Genomic DNA, 26890 nt, shown 5'->3' with positions numbered 1-26890 from the left:
TGTAACTAATTTAAAAAGCTGTAAAACAAATGTTTTGGGCTTTCAACTTTTTTAAAATCACATTTACATAAGTTGTGATAACTGTAAAGCACAGTAGTCAGAGACCATCATCACATTGTTAAATATATGTACCAGCGGCACACAGATTTTTTTTCCATGAATTAAAAGTGAAATTAACTTTCTTGTTCTACATAACAACAACTTTCAATACAGAGATACATTTTACACCTGCCAGATGACGGGGTTTGCAATGCAGTCTTCTCCTAGATACTCCAGCCTACAGAGTCACTGACAATTCAGAGTTTGACCCACTGTATCTGTATAACCATGAATCTCATGGTCCTCTACATCTGGTCAGAAATATTCATACAAAATTCTGTTTAATCAAAAATGCCAAGAATCATACCAAAGACGATTATCAGAGGGGTAGCCATGTTAGTCTGTATCCGCAACAACAGTGAGAATCCTGTGGTACCTTATAAACTAAGATTTATAGGAGCATAAGGTTTTGTGGGCAAAGATCCACTTCTTCAGATGCCTTCTTCTTTGCCCACAAAAGCTTATGCACCAATAAATCTCTTGTCTATAAGGTGCCACGGGACTTCTCGTTTTTATACCACAGATAGGGCCTTGAGGTGAAATTTTGGTTATGATCTACTTTGAAGCAAAGATAAGTTTTGCTTAACTTCTCTAAACTGATCCCCAACTTTCTACATGATGGCTGTTCTAGTCTGGCCTCAAAACTTCCTGTCAGATGATGCGCATATGGAATGAGTCCAAACTCCCTTCCTAAAGTGGGAAAAAGAATACCCACTATTCTTTTGAAGAACTCAGTCTACAGAAATCAAAGGACATATAGGCTACGTCTACACGTGCAGCCAACATCGAAATAGTCTATTTCGATGAATAACGTCTACATGTCCTCCAGGGCCAGCAACGTCGATGTTCAACTTCGACGTTGCTCAGCCCAACATCGAAATAGGCGCAGCGAGGGAACGTCTACACGTCAAAGTAGCACACATCAAAATAGGGATGCCAGGCACAGCTGCAGACAGGGTCACAGGGCGGACTCAACAGCAAGCCGCTCCCTTAAAGGGCCCCTCCCAGACACAGTTGCACTAAACACCACAAGATACACAGAGCTGACAACTGGTTGCAGACCCTGTGCCTGCAGCATAGATCCCCAGCTGCCGCAGAAGCAGCCAGAAGCCCTGGGCTAAGGGCTGCTGCCCACGGTGACCATAGAGCCCCGCAGGGGCTGGAGAGAGAGCATCTCTCAACCCCCCAGCTGATGGCCGCCATGGAGGACCCCACAATTTCGACGTTGCGGGACGTCTACACGGTCCCTACTTCGACGTTGAACGTCGAAGTAGGGCGCTATTCCTATCTCCTCATGAGGTTAGCGACTTCGACGTCTCGCCGCCTAAAGTCGAAGTTAACTTCGAAATAGCGCCCAACGCGTGTAGACGCGACGGGCGCTATTTCGAAGTTGGTGCCGCTACTTCGAAGTAGCGTGCACGTGTAGACGCAGCTATAATGTTAGCATAAGCTACTCTGAACAGGAGTTCATTTTATCCTTTTCATATTCAAGTCAGAAGCAAGGAAACGTTTGGGAAAGGGAAACCATCTCAGCTTTAGAGAAGCAATTGGAGTATATTAGTAGAATCAGTAGTAAAACACCTTGTTAATAAGCCTCTCCACATCAACAGCTGATTCAGAAAACTAAACTTTGATAAAAATAGTAAGTATTCATGGTAAAAAAAAAAAAGCTGTCTGCGAGAACAAGCAAAGTGATTTTTTTTCCCTTTTGATGAGAAAGAGATAAAAGAAAGAAGGATAAGTATGGTAGAAAGGGTAAGAACATTCTGTTAAGCTACCTTCCAAGTGACAAAGAAGCAGGTTTCTCCTTTTATTTTAATTTTTGAAAGGATTTAAAAATGAAATCAGTGCTGAAATAGATCACAACAGGAAGATTCTATTGACCTGGAGATGATGATGATAATAATATATGGAGATACAAATCTCACAGAACTGGAAGAGACCTCAGGAAGTCATCGAGTCCAGTCCCCTGCCCTCCAGGCAGGACCAAACACCATCCCTGACAGATTTATTTATTTATTTGCCCCATACGCCTTGGCCTTGTCAAAGATTAAACTCACAACCCTGGGTTTAGCAGGCCACTGCTTAAACCACTGAGCTATCTGTCCCCCCAGAGGTAGTCTGCTCTGAATTCTCATTAATCTCAGTATCACTGCTAACTTCTGGAACAAGTGACAGTTCTAGAATTACAGAAGCAATGGTACTACATTTCAAAACAGGACTACCTTAAGGGCTTGTGTGTGTGTGTGTGTGTGTGTGTGTGTGTGTGTGTGTGTGTGTGTGTGTGTGTGTGTGTGTGTGTGTGTGTGTGTGTGTGTGTGTGTGTGTGTGTGTGTGTGTGTGTGTGTCCCCCAGTGACTGAATCAAATACATAGATGATTCTGTTGTATAAAGAAGCAGGTAGCAGTCACTTCATCTCAGAAGTGGAATATGATTCCTCCAAGAAACACCTTGATGCTACTTCAGATGAGTTTCCTCTCTAGGTAGCATTTCCCCTCAGTTAGTAATTACAAAGTTCATTCCGGCTATACTGCTAAAGATACCACATCAGATGAAGTCTGGAACATTTATAGGTCCAAAAATAGCTCAAGCCATTTCACAATCATTTTATTTTTAGCCAAATGTAATAAAAAAATTCTATCTCCAGTAATTAAACTCTGAATTCTTAAAATTTCCCTGTAGTTCTAGTTGTATTAATGATTCCTCACTCTCAGTTCTATAACAGTTACATAATATCAGTAGACTAGAATGCCCATGCTGTTTCTTTCCAGAGGAGACTTTATTTCAGCATTATTAATTATCTCTGTAAAACAATACACCTATCTACATCTTCTCTAATATCTAAAACATATATTTAAGGTTGTAAGTCTGGTAGTTTTTTATCCTTACTGTTGAACAATTTAATATAACATTATTACAATATACCAAACAGTCTAGAAACATAGATTTGCACATGGGGCTTTCAAGCTGTCTGTTGAACAGACATTAGGCTTCAAACCCCTGATGCAAAATCTGAATAAGGTTCTCAAACCTAAATTTCATAAAATATTAAACATCAATTCCTGCTCCTGGCAGGCAATCAGTATATGTCCTGATATGTGATGACCCTGAAAGTCCCTCCTTGAATGGCTACAAGAGCTAAAGATCATGGGATTATCCTGCCCTTTTAAAAAATTAAAAATCCAGTTTACATCATCAACAAAGGGTCCTGTGGCACCTTATAGACTAACAGAAAAGTTTTGAGCATGAGCTTTTGTGAGCACAGACTCACTTCATCAGATGCTGGTCTTGGAAATCTGCAGGGCCAGGTATAAATAAGCCAGAGCAAGGGTGGAGATAACAAGGTTAGCTCAGTCAGCAAGGGTGAGGCTTACTACCAAAAGTTGATCTGGAGGTGTGAACACCAAGGGAGGGGAAGCTGCTTCTATTTTTAGCCAGCCCATTCACAGTCTTTGTTTCAGCCTGAGCTGAGGGTGTCGAATTTGCAGATGAATTGTAGCTCAGAAATTTCTCTTTGGAGTCTGGTCCTGAATTTTCTTTTTTGCTGTAGGATAGCTACTTCTAAGTCTGCTACTGTGTGGCCTGGGAGATTGAAGTGCTTTCCTACAGGTTTTTGTATACTGCATTTCTGATGTCTGATTTGTGTGCGTTTATTCTTTTACATAGAGGCTGTCCAGTTTGTCCGATGTATATAGCAGAGGGGCATTGCTGGCACATGATGGCATAAATTATATTGGTAGATGTGCAGATGAATGAACCCCACGATGGCGTGGCTGATCTGGTTAGGGCCTGTAATGGTGTTGCTGGTGTAGATATGTGGGCAGAGCTGGCAATGAGGTTTGTTGCATGGATGGGTCCCTGAGTCAGAGTGACTGTGGTGCGGTGTATAGTTGCTGGTTAGGATTTGCTTCAGGTTGGCAGGTTGTCTGTGGGCAAGGACTGGTCTGCCTCCCAAGGCCTGTGAAAGTGGGGGATCATTGTCCAGGATGGGTTGTAAATCCCTGATGATGCGCTGTAGAGGTTTTAGCTGAGGACTGTAGGTGATGGCTAGTGGTGTTCTGTTGGTTTCTCTCTTGGGCTTGTCCTGTAGGAAGAGGCTTTGTGGCACACGTCTGGCTCTGTTGATCTGTTTTTTCACTTCCTCAGGTGGGTATTGCAGTTCCAAGAATGCTTGGTAGAGATCCTGTAGGTGTTTGTCTCTGTCGGAGGGGTTGGAGCAAATGCGGTTATATCTTAGTGCTTGGCTGTAGACAATGGATCGTGTGGTGTGTCTGGGATGGAAGCTGGAGGCATGAAGGTAGGCGTAGCGGTCAGTAGGTTTACGGTACAGGGTGGTATTGATGTGGCCATCGTGTATTAGCACCGTGGTGTCCAGAAAGTGGATCTCCTGTGTGGACTGTTCCAGGCTGAGGTTGATGTTGGAGTGAAAGTTGTTGAAGTCCTGGTGGAATTCCTCCAGAGTCTCCTTCCCATGGATCCAGGTGATGAAGATGCCATCAATGTAGCCTAAGTAGAGATGGGGTGTTAGTGGACGAGAGCTAAGGAAACGCTGTTCCAGGTCAGCCATGAAAATATTGGCATATTGAGGGGCCATGCAGGTACCCATAGCTGTGCCGCTGATTTGAAGGTATATATTGTCACCAAATCTGAAGTAGTTGTGTGTTAAAGTTACAGAGGTCAGCCATCAGATGTCCTGTCAGCCATCAGTCATATTAAGTCAACATTTAGCTTTAAACTTTTGAAACAGTGTCCTGTTCAGTTATGAACATTTCAGAGTTACAACCAACCTGCATTCCCAAGCTGTTTGTAATTCTGAGGATCTACTCTACATTTAAAAAACAAAAACAAAACAACAACTAAAACCCCACCCTTTTCATGTTCTCTGCCAAGTAGTAAAGGAAATCTAAAATCACTGCAGGCAATTATTTAGAAGTTAAAATTTTGTCCATACAAATCAGAATGCACTAAGCATCAAAAGCATGATGAACCGCCTGTGCTCCTTGGCCCTAGAGCACATTGACACAGATCCTGTCCTAAGGAATGCAGGATAAGATGACATATTTCAATAATGATTTGAAGTGCACTCAGTGGGATATGAGAAAACTCAAATAAGGCTGCATCTACACTGATATCAATTAGAACAAAAATGCAGTCAAGTAGCACTTTAAAGACTAACAATATAATTTATTAGGTGAGTTTTCGTGGGACACACCCACTTCTTCAGACCATAGCCATATCAATTAGAATTTAGTGCACTTAGTGTGATATTACAACGAGATTGTCTTCATTGTAAATACCATTAGCTCACTTTAGGGAGAATTAATATTGATATCATCATCATCGGAACGAGCTGGGTAGAGCATCAAGTTTGTATGTAAAAGGTGAAATAAAGGCCAGTGTGGAAGCACCATGTCTTAAAATTGAATTTATTAGCCTACAGAGGTGTCCCATACATACCAATCTGATCAGCTTCTATGACGATGTAACAAGCTCTGTGGACATGGGGAAGTCAGTGGACGTGATATACCCTGACTTCAGCAAGGCTTTTGATATGGTCTCCCACAACATTCTTGTCCATAAGTTAAGGAAATATGGATTGGATCCTTGGACTATAAGATGGATAGAAAGCTGGCTTGGTGGTCGGGCCCAACGGGCAGTGCTCAATGGCTCGATATCTGGATGGCGGTCTGTTTCAAGCGGAGTGCCACAAGGCTCAGTCCTGAGGCCGGTGTTATTCAACATCTTTATTAATGACCTGGATGAGGGACTGGGTTGCACCCTCAGAAAGTTTGTGGATGACACAAAACTAGGGGGAGAGGTAGATATGTTGGAGGGTAGAGAGAATCCAGAGGGACCTGGATAAATTGGAGGATTGGGACAAAAGAAATCTGAAGTGGTTCAATAAGGAGAAGTATAGAGTCCTGCACCTGGGGTGGAAGAATCCCAAACATTGTTACAGGCTGGGGACCAACTGGCTCAGCAGCACTACAATGGAAAGGGACAGAGGGGTTATGGTGGATGAAAGGCTGGATATGAGTAAACAGTGTGCCCTTGTAGCCAAGAAAGCTAACGGCATACTGGGGTACATTAGGAGGAGCATTTCAAGCAGATCTAGAGAAGTAGTTATTCCTCTTTATTCGGCACTGGTGAGGCAACATCTGGAATATTGTGTCCAGTTTTGCCCCTCCCCCCCAAATAAAAAGGATGTGGATTTGCTAGAGCAGGTTCAGCGAAGGGCAACAAAAATGATTAAGGGTCTGGAGCACAAGACCTATGAGGATAGGCTGAGGGATTTGGGCTTGTTTAGTTTACAGAAGAGAAGACTTAGAGGTGATTTAATAGCAGCCTTCAACTTCCTGAAGGGGAGCTCTAAAGAGGAGGGTGAGAAACTGTTCTCAGTGGTGTCAGATGGCAGAACAAGGAGTAATGGTCTGAAGTAGAAGAGGGAGAAGTGTAGGTTAGATATTAGGACAAACTACTTCACCAGGCGGGTGGTGAAGCAGTGGAATGCGTTGCCTAGAGAGGTGGTGGATTCTCCATCCCTTGAGGTTTTTAAGTCCCGGCTGGACAAGGTCCTGGGGGGGATGACTTAGTAGGGATTGATCCTGCTTGAAGCAGGGGGCTGGACTAGATGACCTCCTGAGGTCCTTTCCAGCCCTGTGATTCTGTGATTGACTCCACAATGCACCACAGTGCTCTGCTCTGGCCACTGCTCTCCAGGTGCGCAGGAATTAGTTAACAGGAAGACCACAAATTTCAATTCAGGACCAGGAAGCCTGTGGATGTGGGGTCATGTTTGCATGAGAGTCTGGGAAATGTCTTTCTTTCTTTGCTATTAGGGTTGTGAGTGCATCTGTCCATTACAAATAGACTCAACATGGAGTTCGTGGTTCTCTCTCTACCACTGATAGTTGAGCACTTGGTATTTTTTTCTGCACTGCCTTGTGCCAGATGCTGCATCACCATGACATGGGGAAGCAAGGCTGTTGTGCGGGTCATGCTTGTAAAAGAGTCTGAGAAACGTCTTCTCTGCAGTTTACATTTGTATATGTGCTACTTCTCCCTCCCCCACACAGGCATCACGCAGTCAGGGTGTTTCCTGCACTCAACCCCATCATGTGGCTACTCCCAGTCCAACAAAAGATGTGCCTGCCGTTCGGTGCTGACCCAACTGCCAGACAGCACCATGTCCTGACTTGTGTGCAGTTAGGACTCCAATGACGAGAAAGATTTTTGAGGAGTTGTTGCCACCAGGGGGAAGACTCCCCAGCACCTAAGATTTTAGGGCATTGCTGGCACTGGGGAGACCACCTCAACTGGCCCCCTATTGAAATCCCACTCCCACACCAACCAGAACCCAGAGGGCTAGCTGTCACTGGGGTAAGCTTCCCCCGGCACCTATAAATTGCAAGACCTGGCTGCCACCAAGGGCAAATTGTTCCAGTAGCCCTTGAACCACAGACCCTGCACCCCACAGCCAAAAAAGATTTTCATGGACTATGTCGACTGGCCAGTCAAGCTCCAAAATACTAAACCTCCCCAAAATGGCAATTAAATTTCGCAAGCCCTATCCCCCCATGTTGGCAATGTCTGCGCAGTGAAGAGAGAAGCCAAAAATCTTTTCCTAGCTTTTTCTATCTTCTTTTTTTGTATCTTTGAGCCCCTTCCTGCAAAGAAGCGGGGGTAGAGGACCAGCTGAGAATACAAACTATGAACAGAAGATGTATAATGGACTGGGAAGCAAAATGCCCTCCCTCACCAACTTTTTTTTTCCTTCTAAAACCTTTAATATCTACTCCTTCTTCATGCTTTTCATAGTCTCTGTATTATTTTAAGAGATTAGATGCAAGCAAGGGAGCAGGGAGAGTCAGTGGAGGGCCAGCTGAGAACACAGACTGTGCACAGAAGCAGTGTGGTGAACTGAGAATCCAAAACCCCTCTCCTCAGCAACTCTCTTTCTCAAAAACTTACTCTATCTACTCTTTCTTCATGCTTTTCACTGTCCCTGTATTATTTTCAGGGATCACATGTAATTAAGGGAGGTGGGACAATTGGTGGAGGGCCACTTGAGAAGACACTTGCCTGCTGATTTTTATAACATCTTTCTTAATTCACTTATAGTTAGTGTTTTAAAAAGCAATTCAGTTATAGAATAAGGAGATTTTCTGTGCATTTGTTGATGCACTTATTTTCTTTCCTTCCACCTTGAAAAATGGACGTCTGCTTACCACAGGTCGGGATGAGGGCAATGAAAAGTGGGAAGATGTCAAATACCAGCAAAAATACCCAGAGTGCCATGGGGATGAGGGAACTGTGGGATAGGTTCCCACAATGCACTGGTACAACAGTTGATGTTTGCCAACGGAGTGTGGCAGCAATAAGTCGACTTTGTGAGAAGCACGTGGGAAGGTGAAGATAGTCAAATTTGAATTTATAAAATCCAACACTGCAAAATTGACAATCCCCATATAATGGCAAGGATAATCAAGAAACCTCAGAAGGTTTCAAGAGCTACCAGAAGGAGAGAAAGAGAATATTAGTAGACAAGGAAATTTTCACGGAAGTTTTTTATAAGCACTTCTCCATGACATTCTTACTTTAAAGATATGTAGGCATGTGTGTCTACTGTAGTATATTATATTCATATTGCTTTATTGCATATATATTTTGCATAAATTTGAGAGAATAGTTTTAATAAGGTTGAAACACTTCATACCACTCACCTTCAAATATTGTCACCTTACTTACCTGATTGCAGAAAGTCTTATATTATTTTTTTCCAAGTTATCATGCCTCAAGATATGCAGACTGTGATAAATCATGGATCTATTCTTGCTTACAATTTTTCTGCACTTGTGCCTCTGAAGGGCTCAGTGCCATGCAGATGTGGGATGTGCATATACTAATGAAAGCTGAAGAAAAACTAATGCACAAACACATGATTTCGGTCTCACTCATGCTTCGACCCTTAGAATGTGTGCACTCTTCCCAGCGTGCTCCTAACTGGCTTTCTCAACCTGAGAAAAGCTGCAGTTCATGTACTTTTCAATCAACTCGCACTAAACACAATCAAAATTAAAAAGCAGACATGCAGCACTTTATAGACTCAGAAAAGAATTTATTACATGATGAGCTTTCGTCAAATGTACTTCACTAAAATGCCCTATACACTATTGTCAGAACAGAACACATCAAAGAAGGATGCACTGGGCAAAGAGTTTTAAGCAGAACTCTTCACTGAAAAAAATGTTTTCGCATTAAAGGCAAACCAATGCAGAAAGGGGAAAAAAATCACTTATGAAGGAAATGTGCTTTTTGAATAAATCACTGCAATGAATTTTGAAAAAGGTGGCTATTCTTAGTGAATGTAACATGTAACTGATGCATACCATCACTACCATTAATAAGTGAAATGGATATACAGTGCATTAAAGTGTGCTAGTGGACATAGAATCAAAGGACCTCAAGAGGTCAAGTCCAGTCATCCATACTCATGGCAAGACTCAGTATTATCTAGGCACTCTCTGACATCTGTTTGTCTAACCTGCCCTTAAAAATTGCTAATTATGGAAATTTCACAAATTCCCTAGGCAGTTTATTCCAGTGCTTAACCACCCTGACAGTTTCTAATGTTCAAACACAACCTCCCTTGCTGTGATTTAAATCCATTGCTTCTTGTCCTATCCTCAGGAGGTTAAGAAAAGAACTTCTCCCTCCTCCTTGTAACAACTCTGTAGATACTTGGAAACTTATGCCCCCTTACAGTCTTTTCTTTTCCAGATTAAGCAAATCCATTCTTTTTTCAATTTTTCCTCCGAAGTCATTAGTCATTTTTGTTATTCTTAAGTAGACTTCGCTCAATTTGACCTAGCTCAGTGGTTCGAGCATTGGCCTTGTAAACCCAGGCTTGTGAGTTCAAGCCTTGAGAAGGCCATTTAGGAGCCTGGGGCAAATAGATTAAAAAAAAAATCTGTCAAGGAGGGTGCTTGGTTCTGCCAAGAGGGCAAGTGACTGGATTTGATAATTTCTTGAGGTCCCTTCCAGTTCTATAAGATTTGTATAAATATCCCACCTTTCCTGAAATGCTGGGCCAAAAATTGGACACAATACTCCAGTTGAGGCCTAATCAGAGCAGAGTAAAGTGGAAGTTAAGATTCACTTAGTCCTTTTCTAAAGCGTCTTCTTGAAGTTTAGAAACTCAGCTCAAAGACTACTCTTTGTTTTGGTTGTAAGATTCATCTTTTGTGTGAGACATTTGACAAACATCGGAGAGGTAGCCATATTAGTCTGTAGTTTCAAGAACAACAAGAAGTCTTGTGGCACCTTATAGACTAACATATTTTGGAGCATAAGCTTACATGGGCAAAGACCCGCTTCATCAGATGCATGAGTGTGGGGGGGGGCGTTCAGAAGGGTATTTAAAGAGTGGAGACATTTAGGGGCCTGGGGCAAATAGATTAAAAAGGGAGGGCCACAGCTGACAAGGTCTATATATAACTCTCCTTTGGTTTCCCTGCAACTACATTACAGGTTGTACATGAATAATATATAACTGGTCGCTTGTAGCATTGTTCACATTTAATAGAGCCTGTAATTGATGCAAACAAGTTGCAAATAAATAACAACAGTCTATACTAAATTGAATACTGATGTAAGAAAATGGTTACATACTGCTATGTTGTCATAGGACACAAAACACCACCTACTATATTTGTTTTAAAAATTGTCTCTCTTATACAGAGCTGTGGCATATCCTCAAGAGTAAATCTCAAATGGAATTTGGCCTTCAGGTCTAATTCAAACAGCATTAGGTAAAATAATCCAAGTGCTACATGTTTGCATGTTTTTCTTTAATACCAGAGTTAATGTGGACAGTGACCAGTTTAGCAGAAAGCTTTTGGGACTATCAGTTTGCATACTAAGGCTGTGTCTACACTAGTCCCAAACTTCGAAATGACCATGCAAATGGCCATTTCGAAGTTTATTAATGAAGCGCTGAAATACATATTCAGCGCGTCATGAGCATGCGGGCGGCCGCAGCACTTCGAAATTGATGCGGCTCGCCGCCGCGTGGCTCATTCAGATGGGGCTCCTTTTCGAAAGGATCCCTGCCTACTTCCAAGTCCCCTTATTCCTATGAGCAGAGCCCCGTCTGAATGATCCACGCGGCGGCGAGCCGCGTCAATTTCGAAGTGCCGCGGCCGCCCGCATGCTAATGAGGCACTGAATATGTATTTTAGCGCTTCATTAGTAAACTTCAAAATCATGGCCATTTCAAAGTTTGGGGCTAGTGTAGACATAGCCTAACAAAATAAAGACATTTATGTAATAAAGCAATATGAATAAAACCCGCTAAACAGTTTTAATGATATCGCCATGTGCTGTGACTAATTTTCACAACAAACTCCTGATCTTACATTACTATGGAACATATTTATTGCGGATTCCAAAAGTTTAATATATAGGCAACTCTGTCTTTAGGCAGTTGTTAGTTTAAATATCTTAACCAACATTATTTCACAACTCCACATTATTCAACAAGAGCACCATTAATAATGTGAGGATTTAGGTAACAACACTTTTGGTGGATGGATGGTGGATGAAGAAACAAGCAGAAGGGGATGGTGTGGGGAGGAGGCAATCAATATATCTCTTTAACAAACTCTTGACCTCTGATATTTATTTCCGATAAGTGCAAAACATTGGCTATGTCTAAAATACATAGATTTTTTCGAAAGAAGCTCTTCTGGAAGATCAAAAATGTGGATCAGAAAGTGATCTGCTCTTTCAAAAGAGAGCATCCACACAAGCCCTTTGTTTTCGTAAAAACAGGCCAGGGATCGAAAATGAAGACAGAATTGCCAATAATAAAACAACAAAAAGCTAAGTTAATAGGAAGCAGGAATAAGATATAAAAATGGATCAAAGTTCAAGCATTGATCATAAAGAAAGTAAACAAAGTGAACACAGTATGACAATATGAACACAGAATGACAGGAAGTAACATTTATCCTGAAATTTAACATTTGCATAAACAAACAAATAATTTTTTGGAAAAGGGGAGGAAAAATATTGCAGCTAACCAGTACAAGATCCAGTTTAAGTAAATAAAAGAACAGAATAAAGATGAAAGCAGCATTGTTACTGTGAATGTATCTGATCAGATTAATGCTTCAGAGCCTTTGGCATGGCACATTAAATTTCTTATTTGGCTTTATTTTGCTTATTGTGCTGAATGAGGGAATTATGTACACTCTTAAATAAATAGTATATGCATTTCACCTTACCTGTTCTCTATGATACTGTCTGGCTGTGAGTAAAATCAAGAAGTTCTCTTAGGAAGGTAACAAGACATTGGCAAAGACAAAGCACAGCCTATATCAAGGATCCTTGGTGGAGGACTAGTGGGACAATAAGAAAGCTATAAATTGGGTAATGTCCCTCTTGCCAGAAACCTGGGACACAGGGAGTTACTAAAACGTAAATAGTATCCGGGATAACTGTGTTAGTCTGTATTCACACAAACAACAAGTCCTGTGGCACGTTATAGAATAGCAGATATTTTGGAGCATAAAGCTTTTGCAGGCACAGACCCATGGGTCTTTGCCCATGAAAGCTTATGTTCCAAAATATCAGTTAGTCTATAAGGTGTCATAGAACTTCTTGTTACTTCTATAATCTAAAAAGCGGTGGTCTAGAAAGAAACATGAGAGAACAAAGTGAGGCACTTGAGTGGGTTGTCAGCAGCTGTCCTGGGGGCTGACAGAGGCACATTGATGAAGACACACAGAAGTGCAAGAAACAAGCTCTCTTCCCCCAATCCAGAAATGGGGGTAGTTGGACTGAACAAAATGTACTTAGGCTTATAAGGAAAGATTACGATTTAGGCAAAGAGAAATATGAGCACACACTACTTCTGGTTTTATGTCTTTTCTCAGCATGCTCTGCATCCTTCCATGAATGAAGCAAACCCATATTTGAAGACACAAAATAGTGTTTTCAAGAAAGTCATAATAAATTTATCACAAATTGAGTCACTATATTCAACTGCTGCCACAGGCTCCCACCACGGTATGGTTCTGAACACACAGTGATGCAGTCCTAAAAGTCAGCAACTCCTCATCTCCATTTCCTCTAAACTTGCCCCCAGGCTGCTTTCTAACCCTGCACCCATGCTATGGGGAGGGAGATGGTGCAGTGCACCACTGCTAAAAAACCATCACTGTGAAGACAGCTGGGTGTGTTAGGAGAATATAATTGCAGGCAGAAAAACTGCCCCCCTAAGATCCAATATGCCACTGTAAAGCTGCAAGGGGGGGAGGGGGAGGAGCGAAACCTGTCATTCGACCCAAAATGGCACTTCATAGGAATGAGAACAGACCTAAAGCACAGCTGAGCCTGAAACTCTAACATTGGTATTTTAAATCAGCATCCTGATTCTATCAAAACAAAAAGCAGTCAAGTAGCACTTTAAAGACTAGCAAAATGGTTTATTAGGTGAGCTTTCGTGGGACAGACCCACTTCTTCACACCATAGCCAGACCAGAACAGACTCAATATTTCAGGCACAGAGAACCAAAAACAGTAAGCAAGGAGGACAAATCAGCAACAAAATAGTGAAGGTGAGCAAATTTGTCTGATTTGTCCTCCTTGCTTACTGTTTTTGGTTCTCTGTGCCTGAAATATTGAGTCTGTTCTGGTCTGGCTATGGTGTGAAGAAGTGGGTCTGTCCCACGAAAGCTCACCTAATAAACTATTTTGCTAGTCTTTAAAGTGCTACTTGACTGCTTTTTGTTTTGATAGTGTATAGACTAGCACGGCTTCCTCTCTGTTACCATCCTGATTCTGTGCAGATATATTAGTGCCTGGAAGGGCATATGCTCAGTTGTCACCATTAATACACCACCAGTGTATACCCACATTTAGCACACTGATACTTGAAGAAAGAAAGAAAATATATATATATATATATATAGTTGTTTCACACACTTTAAATAGATCAAAGTTTTGATACCACTGGAGGCATATATTAAAACAATATTAATACACTATACCTACTACATGAAAAAGAACTGGGGTGTCCTTTATTCCCTGACAAAACACTGGAATAAGGGGCAAACATTTGAAAAAAATCACATTCATTGTGACAAACTCTTGGACATTTGTTTTTTAGCACAAGTTTATGGCCCTTTCTTGTCAGTTCTGACAGATGGGTTAACCCACAGAAAGGCAGGAAAGCAGTCAAGTAGCACTTTAAAGACTAGCAAAATGGTTTATTAGGTGAGCTTTCGTGGGACAGAGTCTGGCTATGGTCTGAAGAAGTGGGTCTGTCCCACGAAAGCTCACCTAATAAACTATTTTGCTAGTCTTTAAAGTGCTACTTGACTGCTTTTTGTTTTGATAGTGTATAGACTAGCACGGCTTCCTCTCTATTACTATTCAAAATGCAGGAAAGGTTTGCAAAATTGGTCCCAGTGGTGGCATGTTACCATATTAAATGTTCCTCAGTTAATGGTTGGAGTAACGTTCAGATTAAATTATTGTTATTATGTTGCACATTAATAGAAGACAAGTTCAGTAAGGGTTAAAGCCTGAATTCCTCACTCAGGGCGTGTCTACACGGGCACAAATCTTCGAAATAGCCATGCTAATGGCCATTTTGAAGATTACTAATGAGGCGCTGAATTGAATATTCAGCGCCTCATTAGCATTAGGATGCTTCTGGCCGCAGTGCTTCAAAAGCTCCACTTTCGAAAGCGCATGGCTCGGCGCAACTACACAGGGGTCCTTTTCAAAAGGACCCCGCACCTTTCAAAATCCTCTTATCCCAATCGCTGATCAGGATAAGGGGATTTCTAAAGGTGCGGGGTCCTTTCAAAAAGGAGCCCGTGTAGCCACGCCAAGCTGCGAGCTTTTGAAAGCAGTGCTTTCGAAGTGCCGCGGCTGGAAGCATCCTAATGCTAATGAGGCGCTGAATATTCAATTCAGCCCCTCATTAGTAATCTTCAAAATATGGCTATTTCAAAGATTTGTGCCCGTGTAGACACAGCCTCATTGTTTTACCAGGCAAACTTCCAGGAAGATTTTGTCATTAAGAAATCATGCAAGTGACCTGAGGATTTAGATTTTGTAAAGAGAAGGGCTGTGTCTACACTTGCATTCCTCCTTTGAAAGTGCTATGTAAACAAGGGAAATCAAAAAAACAAATGAGGTGCACATTTGCATATCTGGCACCTCATTTGCCTATTCTTATTTCGAAACAGCTTCTTTCAAAAGAAGAAAACCAGTGTAGATACCGCTCTTTCGAAAGTAAACCCAGTCTTCAAAAGAATCCTCCTTCCCTATTTTGAAATAAGAATATGAAAGTGAGGCACCAGATATGCAAATCTGCACCTCATTTGTATTTTTGATTTTCCTCATTTGCATACCTCTTTTGAAAGAGAAATACAAGTGTAGACACAGCCAAGCTGTTTAAACAGACTTGATTAAATGTGAGTCCCTCCAGCCTTTTAAAGTGGCAAATATGTATTAAAGAAACAGTTTCTTAATTAAATTAAATTTCGCCCCTATTTGGGAAGCACCAAAACTAGAAAACGTCAGGTATGTTTTCTCTGTCCTTTCAGAGAGAAATGGAAATTTCAGACGAAAAGCCTTTCCGCCATAAAATGTGAAGTATGCTTAAGTTTACATCGCACAGACAGTTTGCCCTCCTGACCAAGCAAAATAATTACTGATTTTTCACATTCACAAACAGCAATTAACCTGTATTTTTAAATATGCATTACAGTATGTTTATGAAGAAGTTTCTTGTTAATTTGATAACAGTAAACAATGCAAAATAAAATAAAATAAAATAAAATAAAACACACCTCCATACTAAGTCTTTGTAGCCCATATTTATAGAATCACAGAATCCTAGGACCAGAAGAGACCTCAGGAGGTCATCAAGTCCAGCCCACTTCCTAAAGCAGGATCAACCATAACTAAATCATCCAGCCAGAACTTTGTCAAGCCAGGACTTAAAAAACTCTAGGGACGGAGATTCTACCACATCTCTAGGTAACACATTCCAGTACTCCACCACCCTTCCAATGAAACATTCTTTCCTTGATTACAGCATCAAAGATATGGAACAGAATATCTGTGCATGAACAACACCAATAATAGTTGTTCAGCTGAGACTGTGGTGTTTTTGTTGTTACTTGTGGACCAACAACACCAGCAATCGCAAATATAAGCATCATGTGTCTGAAATTAAAAAAAGACCACAGGACACTACAAACCTGACAATATGAACAACCTGACCAGTAAAACTGCACTTTGGTTCCAAAGCCCTCAGTCATCTATCTAGACAGTTCTACAGAAATTCTTCAAATTCCTACTGTTTTGAGGAATCATTATACTTCTGGGGACTCGGCTGACTGTCTTGTAAAATTAATCTACAAACTGGTAATGGAGACCTGAACATTACCTCACTCCACTTCAAAGCAAAAATCCCCACACCTTTTCCCAGGTCAAACCAAAAAACAGAAGAAATATCCATGAGGAATATTAATCGCTCGATGTTACATTATATGACCATCAAAAATTCAATGTTCAGAGAGCATTTAATGCCAACACAGATATAAGGTACCTAGAGTAATTTGTAAAGTTAAAAATAACAGATTAAAAAATACTCAAGTTATCTTCTCTCTACTTGCTTACCTTTACTTGCACTCTCAACATGTTCCAGTTCATCTGGGAATTTTACGATGTCCCCATAATTCTCCTCACAGATTTCAGCCAGAAAATGCAAGAGTGTTGTTTTTTGATCTGATGATTTAGTATCTCTAATCTGCAAAGATAAAAACAGGGTAAAGAAATAAGGATATGGTTTAGTTTTATAAATCTATTTTCTGAAGTCTTTTAGATTTGTTTTATTTCACTTAATTTAGGATTGTAGTGAAATTTACCGCATTGCCAACTTGTGAATTAAATTAAAAACCTTAGCATGTATTTTAAAACAATCCCGATCACAGAAAACAGTTCAAATATTTGAAAGATCCCAAGTACACAAATCTACAAAGAGGCATGGTGCACTTGGGTTTCAATGTCCTATATGGTGAGGATGAAGTTCTGAGATGGTCCCAGCTCAGAGGAGGACTGAATGTTATAAGACTGTACATCTAGAAGTTAAAGTTTTGTCAGAAACTGAATTAACTTATTCAATTAAAACTTCTGAATAAATTCTAACTCCTAAAGCAATCTCTCTGTTGTTTGTATTCCGGGAAACAGTGCTCTCAATCCATGTTTGTTCTTGTCCTCTGAAAGGAAAGGGAGAGGAGAACACACGTGCGGTTTGTGTGCCTATTGAAGAACTGTAAGGATTCAAGAGAGTCAGATGATGCAATTGAGTCTCAGCTCAACATTTTCTGTTTCACACACAACAAAAGATACTGAATTTTATTTTGAATGGAAAAACACACAATTGGAAGAAAAAGGAATCAAAAGTAACAGAGGCATCTACCCCCTTGCAACAGAAGTCTCAGAATCTATAACCCTCTGATGACTACATGCAATGCTAAGTAGTCTGTTCCACCCTCTAGCTGTAACCCATTCAGAACATTTCTCAGATGTGAAGAGGAGCTCTGTGTAAGCTTGCAAGTCTCTCTCTCACCATCAAAAGTCCATCCAAAGACAGAGTCCTTCTCCATAGCCAACCTGCGGAATTTAACTTAGCAGCATGTGTATTCTTCTTTGATTTGAGTGATATACATGACATAATTGATACATATTTGCAAGGACACTATGAGCACAGAATAATGCAGCTACAGAAGGCAGTTAAATTTCAGACTTTTTCATAGATGAGCATGACCACCACAAAACAAACCAGCAATCATGTAGCACTTTAAAGATAACAAAATAATTTATTAGGTGATGAGCTTTCGTGGGGCAGACCCACTTCCAGATCTGAGGAAGTAGGTCTGCCCCATGCATGCTCATCACCTAATAAATTATTGTGTTCGTCTTTAAAGAGCTACATGACCACTGGTTTGTTTTGTCAGAATACAGGCTAACATGGCTCTCTCTCTCTTACTATTCAACATGCATAACTATCACAGATGAATCTGTAAATATTTTTAACCCACCTAGGGTATAGAGCTTTGCTAATACAGATTAAGGTACAACATATCCTGCAAATGAAATGAAGGATTTATTTTAAAAGAATACATAAATATGTACATACAATCTCCAGTTTGTCTCTTTCTGTAAACCATTAAAAGTTATAACTCTATAATCCTCAAAGGATAGGATTCCCCCACTCATTTTAATGCAGGGCTTGCAGATTTAAGGATTTACTCTATTGAGAATGAGTACACTATAGGAACAGGTTTTAAAAATATAGGATACTTAGGTAATTAGAAAGCAATTTTATTCATACTGTTTTGGTTACTGAAGGGAAAATTGTTCAGTAGTCACATGCAGTAAAAATCAAGTCAATGTATTACTGCATCATATACACACACAAAAGATTTTTTAATTTCTTCACAAAATACCAAAATTCAGTTCCTTAATGACTTAACTGTTAAATCAAATTATGTTTTAATTTACCTTCAAAACCTTTGACAAGAAAAGAAAGGTGAATTTTTCTATGTTGCAATATCAGAGTAGGTAAAATGTAAGTAATTCAAATGGTCAAAAATTGTTCTTCCCTTTAAACCACACCCAACCACAAAGCTGTTTTCTTTGGCACTAATAAAAATGGTACACTAAATCTGTATTGATATTTTACTAGATTACTTAAACACCTTAGTATACTGTCATACTATTAAAAATCATGGACAGTACTGTGTGTCACAAAGCTGACTGAGTGCTATTACGCATTTTTTTGTGCCAGAATATAATTTAAGCACTGCCAATGACAGCAATAAAGCAAGCATGCAGTGAAATCTATTCGTTTACGTACTCCTGCTACTCGAATGGGAACAGCAAGACAACTGATCTAATGAAGTTAACCTTTGCCTTTTGCACTGTAGCTTGGGCTCACTAGACAGTATGTTTACTTTATGGACCATCTCCAAGGCATTTGTAACAGTTCTGTAAAAGAGCCAAGGACAAACACAAGTATTTTCAGATGGGTTTCCTCATCATCATGATTGTCAATATTTAATGTAAGTTAAGCACTTATGGACCCACAAAATCAAACAAACACACAAAATAAACTCATTCCTGAAGTCCTACATACAAAAAATATCAAATTTAGCTGAATTCATTGCCAGTGGAACTTGATTGACTGCAGTTCCATAACAGATACATTTAGGCCTCTGGCTCAATTATCTTCAGTGTTATGTTTTATGGTTTAGAAGTGACTGATACAATCTAGACAATCTGACTTGTTAATAGGAACAGATAAGCAATAAGCAAAAAAAAAAAAGTCCTTTTCATTCAGCAACAGTTCATCAAGCAATTTCTAAACAACTATTGAAGAACTGACATTTTCTAATAGTTTCCATTTTTAGGCTTGGTTTCAGCCTCTCAAAATCCTCCAAAATGTTGATAGTTTAATCTAAGTCTTCTCCAACGTTCACTACAAAGCAAGCACTTGGGCAGCCACCCAGGAGTTAGGCAGGTGCCACCTAACTAATTGGCAGAGCATGCACAGTGGACAGCATGTGTTTCTACTGGTGGTGCAAACTTACATATGCCTTGGCATTATTCCACCCACAGAGGGGAAAAAAAAAAAAGAACACTGGGCTCCTCTTTGTCCCAGAGAGATTATTCACCCCAGTCACAGGCAAATGGCTCAGGAATTTTTGAGTTGAATTTAAATAAAATCAGATATCTCACCCCCATCTCACTGTTCTAGTGGAATGTAAGTAACAAAGTCAAGATAGGAAGGACTATAGATGGAAACTGGTCAGCATAGATGACAGCTATTTTTGGAATATTCTAATAAAAACTCATTTGATTTGGCCCTAAGATTTGATATTCACACTTTGTAATACCCAACACTTATTTTTGGTATTCCTACTAAAGTTAGGAGTTCAGGTAGGTTGCATGATGTGCACGTGCATGTGGAGGCGCACGCGCTCACACACGCACAAATGACCATGCCTGTTTCTTTGCACAGAATGTTTTCAGGCTGAAATTAAATCATTGCATAAACCCACACAACCTAAGCAGAAATTAATTCCACTCACTGACAAACCATGACAGTATTTTAAAGAAGCCTTACTGAAGGCACAGGAACAAAACCATCCTGATGTGCAGTATGAAAAACAAATATGGTATTCAACCAGCTTGGCTTATCAGGGAAATCCTTGATAAGTTTAAACTGAAACAGGATGCATATAAGAAGTGGAAACTTGAACAGATGACTAAGGAGGAGTATAAATATATTGTTGAAGAATGCAGGTGAGTCATCAGAAAGGGGAAAACACAACTGGAACTGCAGCTAGCAAGGGATGTGAAGACTAACAAGAAGGGTTCTTACAGACATGTTAATAGTAAGAGGGTGATCAAGGATGGTGTGGGCCCATTACTGGATGAGGGAGGTAACTTGGTGACAGATGATGTAGGAAAAGCTGAACTACTCAATGCATTTTTTTGCCTCTGTCTTCAAGAACAAGGTCAGCTCCCAGACTACTTTATTAGGAAATGCAGTATGGGCAGCCTTCTGTGGGGAAACAACACGTTAAGGACTATTTAGAAAAGCTAGATGTACACAAATCCATGGTTCTGGATTTAATGCATCCAAGGATACTGAGGGAATCAGCAAATGTCATTGCAGAACCTTTGGCCATTATCTTTGGCAAGACCAGGAGAGGTCCCAGATGACTGGAAAAAGGCAAATACAGTGAACATCTTTAAAAAAGGAAAGTAAGACAAACCAGGGAACTTTATACTGGTCAGCCTTCCCTCAGTCCCAAGAAAAATCGTGAAGGCGAGCCTCAAGGAATCCATTTTGAAGCACTTGGAAGAAGGGACTATCATCAAGAGTAGCCAACATGGATTCACCAAGGATAAGTCATGCCTGACTAATCTGAATAGCTTCTATGGTGAGGTAACTAGCTCTGTGGAGATGGGACAGTCAATCAATCTTGACTTTAACAAAGCTTTTGATACAGTTTCCCACAATATTCTTGCCCATAAGTTAAGAAAGTATGGATTGGATAAATGCACTGTAAAGTGGATAGAAATCTGGCTAGATGGTTGGGCCCAACAGGTAGCGATCCATGGCTCAATGGCTGATTGTCAGTCAGTTTCAAGTGTAGTGCCCCAGGAATCAATTCAGGGACTGGTACTCTTCAGCGTCTTTATTAATGACCTGGATGAGGGGATGGACTGCACCCTCAGAAAATTTGCAGATGACACTAAAGCTAGGGGAACATGTGGATAGGGATAGAGTCCAGACTGACCCACACAATTTGAAGTATTAGGCCAAAAGCAATTGTGATGAAGTTCAACAAGGACAAGTGTAGAGTCCTGTACTTCGGATGGAAAAATCCTAAGCATTGTTACTGGCTGGGGACCAACTGGCTAAATAGCAGTGCAGCAGAAAAGGACCTGAGGATTACAGGGAATGAGATACTGGATATGAGTCAATAGAAGGCTAACGGCATATTGGGATGCATTAAGAGAAGCATTTTCAGCAGATCTAGAGAAGTTATTATTCCCCTGTATTCAGCGCTGGGGAGGCCACATCCGGAGTATTGCATCAAGTTCTGCCCACCGCCCCCACCCAATATAGAAAGGAAGTGGATGCATTGGAGCGGGTCCAGTGGAGAGCCACCAAAATGATTAAGGGGCTGGAGCAGATGACCTATGAGGAAAGGCTGAGGTGTTTGCATGTATTTAGTTTGCAGATGAGAAGAGTGAGAGGCAATTTGACAGCAGCCTTCAACTTTCTGAAGAGGGGCACTAAAGAGGATGGAGAGAGGCTGTTCCCAGCAGTGACTGATGGCAGAACAAAGAGCAATGGTCTGAAGTTACAAGGGGGAGACAGGGAGGTCTGGGTTGGATATTAGGAACAACTATTTCACCAAGACACTGCTGAAGCACTGGAACGTGCCACCTAGAGAGGTGGTGGAATCTCCATTCCTAAAGGTTTTCAAGTCCCAGCTTGACAAAGTCAAGGGTTGATCCTGCCTTAGGCAGGGGCCTGGACTCAATGACCTCCAGAGGTCCTGTCCAGCCCTCGGATTCTATGATTGTATGATCATATTGTGATGGGCCTTTGCAAAGGGATGATGTGCATACGGAAACTAAGGCAGGGATCTCAAAGAGATAAGATTTAGATTCACAAATGTTTAAAAATGAGCCTAATATATATGCTGTGTTATGCTGAATAGCCAATGAAAAGAGAAAAGACTGTAAATTAATAATCAATTTTTTTCCCCGAGCAGTTCAATATTTGTCCAAAAAAAAAAATCCATGGATTTAGTCATGGTCGTCTCAAACTGAGAAATGTCTTATTTGGTCTATAAGAAAACCTACAACTGAAATAGAATATTGATTTTTTTAAAAAGGATGATACACAAGGAAAATAGTGACAGATGAAATTTTTTTCTTCATTCCTTTTAGACTTCTTATTCATAGTTGCAAATTTCCAGGCAGATACACAATACATTAGAATTAGCTCAAATACCTACCGGAATATACACACACACGTACACACACACTCTCTCTCTTTCTCTCTCTGTTCAGTAACACACCATCAAGACCAAACTGATCTGAGGGTGAGAGTAAAAACTATCCTTCTGCTATAAGAACCCTTATTAGGGTCTTCCAAATTCTGATTCCAGGTATTTCTAGGAGACAAGGGATGCATCCAAAATATCCTTCCATAAAAAAAACATGGGAAGGGAAATACAAAATAAAACAAAAAAAAACAAATCAAGATTAATGGTGGTCAAAGCACTGACTGGCAAAATTTCCTCATCAGTCAGGAGAATGGGAACTTCTTAAAGGCAAGCCACAAATTACCCCTTTCCCTTGCTAGACTGTGCTATTTGTAACCCTTAGAAAACACTTTCTACACTTTCTACCACAATCAGGAAAAGAAATCATGATAGCTAATTCTCAACATTCTGATGTTTCATGGGGAAGCGCGGGGGGGCGGGGGGGGGGAGAAGAGCCTAAAAACGTCAAGTGTACTGAATCCAGGCACTAGGGCACCTATGTGTCTTCTATTCTGTGCCTGAGAAAGAATAGCTTGTGGTTTTTAATACCAGAGTCTAAATTTCAGCTTATCTAATCTGGTGGTCTCTTCTAGCCTTAAACTTAATAATCAACAGAAATTAACACCAAGTAACACCATACTCATTGCTACCAATTACTTCAGGCTAAATACCCTGGCTTTCACCTCTGCTGATAGTCGACGCAAGAATACGAATAGTATTCTGATATGAGCTATCAGCGAAGCTGAAAGTTGAAAATACTAGACCATCAAATTAAGGTAAAACATTTAACTTTAATTCAAGCATTTCCTACTACGCAGCCAGAGAATTATCTTTTAACGTACTTTGTTGTATGCAGTTTCCTAAGTAAGTCTTCCATTATTTCACAATTGAGGTATCACATGTACTGCCCAAGTTCCATGGGAAAAATTGTGGGATAAAACATAAATCTTGGAAAACTTCATTTTGAAAGGAGATGTGGGGGGACTCATTTCTATAAAGTCCTTGCTTTCCAAATTTCTCCACCTATACCCCAAGCATTACACAAGAAAACTATTCAAATCTGCTCTGCTACATGCTCAAACACAGGCAGGATTAGTCATTCCAGTGCATGCTGTTTAAAACATACTAAATTAAAGAAAATGCAAGTGAGACAGATCAGTATGCATTTAAAGCAAGCACAGTTTGGACATATTTTTTAATTTTTTAAAAATCTGTCAGTCTGAATCAATAAATTATTAAAGAAGTAGAAAAACAGAAGTGATAATGCTACATTATCAAAACTGATAATATACCACCCAATAGAACCTATTGAAATGTTAATTGTATTTTTATTTGGCCACTAAGTAAATTCTTCAAGTGTAATAAGATTAATTCTACCTTCCTCATATTTAGTAACTTACTTAAATGTTCTTGTGCCATTTCAGAATTACAACAGCAGCACCTGCATTTACAGTGTTTTGAAGTTCTCATTTGATTCAGTTTTTCCCAGTATAATTATAGGTAAAGAAGCTACTGGTTAAGTGCTATCAGGTTTGAATATGCATAACTTATTTTCATGACAAAGATATTTTTCATCTAACTGTGAATTTTCCCCACAGTTGCACAGATTTATGAGAAACATTTCTGTGTTCATAGCACAATTGATTACAAATTTCAATAGAACAACATAATGCTCAATAGGAATTTAGTTGGAACAGCTTTTAATTGACCATCAAAGCATGGAATTGGAAATTCAATACTAAGTACAGACATTGTTAGGAATGTTACTGAATTAAAATCTCTCACACAGAACATAAAATATGTGGCATGGTCATACTAATTGCCTAATTCCTGAAATCTACGATTTTCAAGCCTATGCCTCAGAAAGAGAAATCTATCAAAATCATCTTTAATATGTTACATTTTAGTTGACTTGTGAAGCCATGCACCATGCCACTGTAATTTATAAAAAGCTTTAGAGGATCTGCACTTTGGTTTTGCCACTCAAGAGCTACTCAAGAGGTTAAAGCAAATGTCAACTAGAAAAGCAAACTTCTGAAAATGTTCTACCTTCCATTATTACAAATGGCACCTGAAATTACTGTAACCAAAAGACTGAAGATAAATATATCTAGTGTTTTTGATAGTTTACTTTATGCATCAGAGAGCATTCATGGATAGCAAGTTTTACTGATTCTCCTACATGCTCAGTCATTTTCCCATTTACTGTGTGGATCTTTTTCACGTCATCCAGTGGGAGCAAAGGGGAGAGAGAGTAAGGGACCAGGCAGTGGGGAGAAAAGCATTATGGAACTGTGATTTCAAAAACACAGTGGCAAGTGCAACATCAGAAAGTAAGAGAGTGTGAGTGTGTGTATAAATATTTATAGGACTAATTTTCTAGTTGGCCGTCTCTCTTTAAGTGAACTTTATTTTTCAAATATTCTTTGCTACTGAATGTCTGCTTTTCATCCAACTACACAACATGGAAGACTGGGAGATAAGTACATGGCTTGCATGCCATTTCTACTATCAGTGCTTATGTAAATGTTTATGTAAAATTTGCCTTCTGAAAATCAAGAGCTGTCAGGGATTTAATAGAAAAGAGAGTAACTTTCCGAAAGTAACTTAAAACTTCTCTCTCCTCAATGCCTGACAGGGAAAGGTACATGGGGGTGAAAGATGGAGAGAAAGGGGGGGAGAGAGAGAGAGAGAGAGAGAGAGGGATGAAAATATGTTATACAGACTTTTCTCTCCACAGCCTTTAGGGAAGGGAAACCTGCAGAAGGAGATTAGAGAAACAACTACTTCAGTGTAACCACAGGGCGATATTTAAGCAGTAATAAATTAAACCCTTTTTCTATTCAATAAAAGAGTAAGACTATTGAGTTTATGATCAATTTAAGATTTACAAATTAATCTGTGGTTCAGCAATAAAGATGTCTTTTTCTGAGGTATTGCTAATGTAAAGAGAAGTTACTCACCGGTAGTAATGATGGTTCTTCAAGATGTGTCCCCGTGGGTGCTCCACAATAGATGTTGGGCTCGCCCGGCGCCGCAGATTGGAAATCTTCTAGCAGTTTCTCCTGGATCGCGCATGCGCCAGCGCGCGCCGCTCCCCTGCGCGCCCCCGGCCGCGTGCATGATCCGGTCCCCACCAGTTCCTTGACCAACCACCTCGGATGCTCCTGAAAAACACTAGACAGAGATCTGAAGTGGGGAGGATGGGCGGATGGTGGAGCACCCACGGGGACACATCTCGAAGAACCATCGTTAGTACAGGTGAGTAACTTCTCTTTCTTCTTCGAGTGGTCCCCGTGGGTGCTCTACAATAGGTGACTACCCAGCAGTAACCCAAGTAAGGAGGTGGGTAATCGGTTTATGTGCAGCTTGCCCCCGAGAGGACTGCTGTCGACAGACGGGTATCCTCTTAGAATACCCGAGGCAGGGCATAATACTTGGCGAAGGTGTCATAGGATGACCAGGTTGCCGCTCCACAGATGTCTGTTAACGCGATGCCCTTGAAGAAGGCTGTTGACGCTGCCACCGCCCTGGTGGAGTGAGCCCTGGGCGGGGCCAGCAAAGGAGTCTTTCGAAGTTTGAAGCACATTTTTATACAGGATACAACGTGCTTTGAGATCCTCCGGGAAGAGAGACCTTCTCCTTTTGACCCGGGAGCAAGAGAGACTAGAAGCCTGTCTGTTTTCTGGAAGGACTTAGTTCTGTTTGTGTAGAAGGCCAATGCCCTCCTCACATCTAGGAGATGCAGGCGTGCCTCCTTGCCGGAGCTGTGAGGCTTCGGGTAAAACGCGGGTAAAACTATTGGCTCGTTAAAACTGGACTCCGAAGAGACTTTTGGAACAAAGGCTGGGTGCAGCCTTAAGGTTACCGCCTCCTTTGAGAATACTGTGCAGCGCGGCGTTGCCATCACTGCCGCAAGCTCACTCACCCTGCGGGCTGACGTAGTTGCAAGGAGGAAGGTTGTTTTTATCGTAAGGAGACGTATGGGAACTGTGGCTAATGGTTCAAAAGGTGGACCCGATAGCGTGCTGAGCACCAAGTCCAAATTCCACGATAGTGGAAGCGGTTTCCGAGGGGGGGTACAGGTTTACCAGCCCCTTCAAGAACGATAGGATGGGCGAATACTGTGG

General features: G+C 40.7%; 1 protein-coding gene across 4 annotated transcripts in view; it reads right to left on the bottom strand.

The window, feature by feature from the left end:
• Positions 1-26890, bottom strand: part of DIAPH2 (diaphanous related formin 2) — an 829633-nt gene that overhangs the window by 402789 nt on the left and 399954 nt on the right. For all 4 annotated transcript variants that reach the window (XM_075008062.1, XM_075008063.1, XM_075008060.1 and 1 more), the window contains one exon: positions 16804-16933. In XM_075008062.1, coding sequence (XP_074864163.1) covers positions 16804-16933 — 130 coding nt within the window. The remainder of the gene's footprint in view (positions 1-16803; positions 16934-26890) is intronic.

The sequence above is a fragment of the Carettochelys insculpta genome, chromosome 13 (assembly GCF_033958435.1).
Source record: "Carettochelys insculpta isolate YL-2023 chromosome 13, ASM3395843v1, whole genome shotgun sequence".
Classification (NCBI taxonomy): Eukaryota; Metazoa; Chordata; order Testudines; family Carettochelyidae; genus Carettochelys; species Carettochelys insculpta.
Note: the sequence above shows the minus strand (reverse complement) of the source record. Positions and strands in the feature narration are given on the sequence as shown.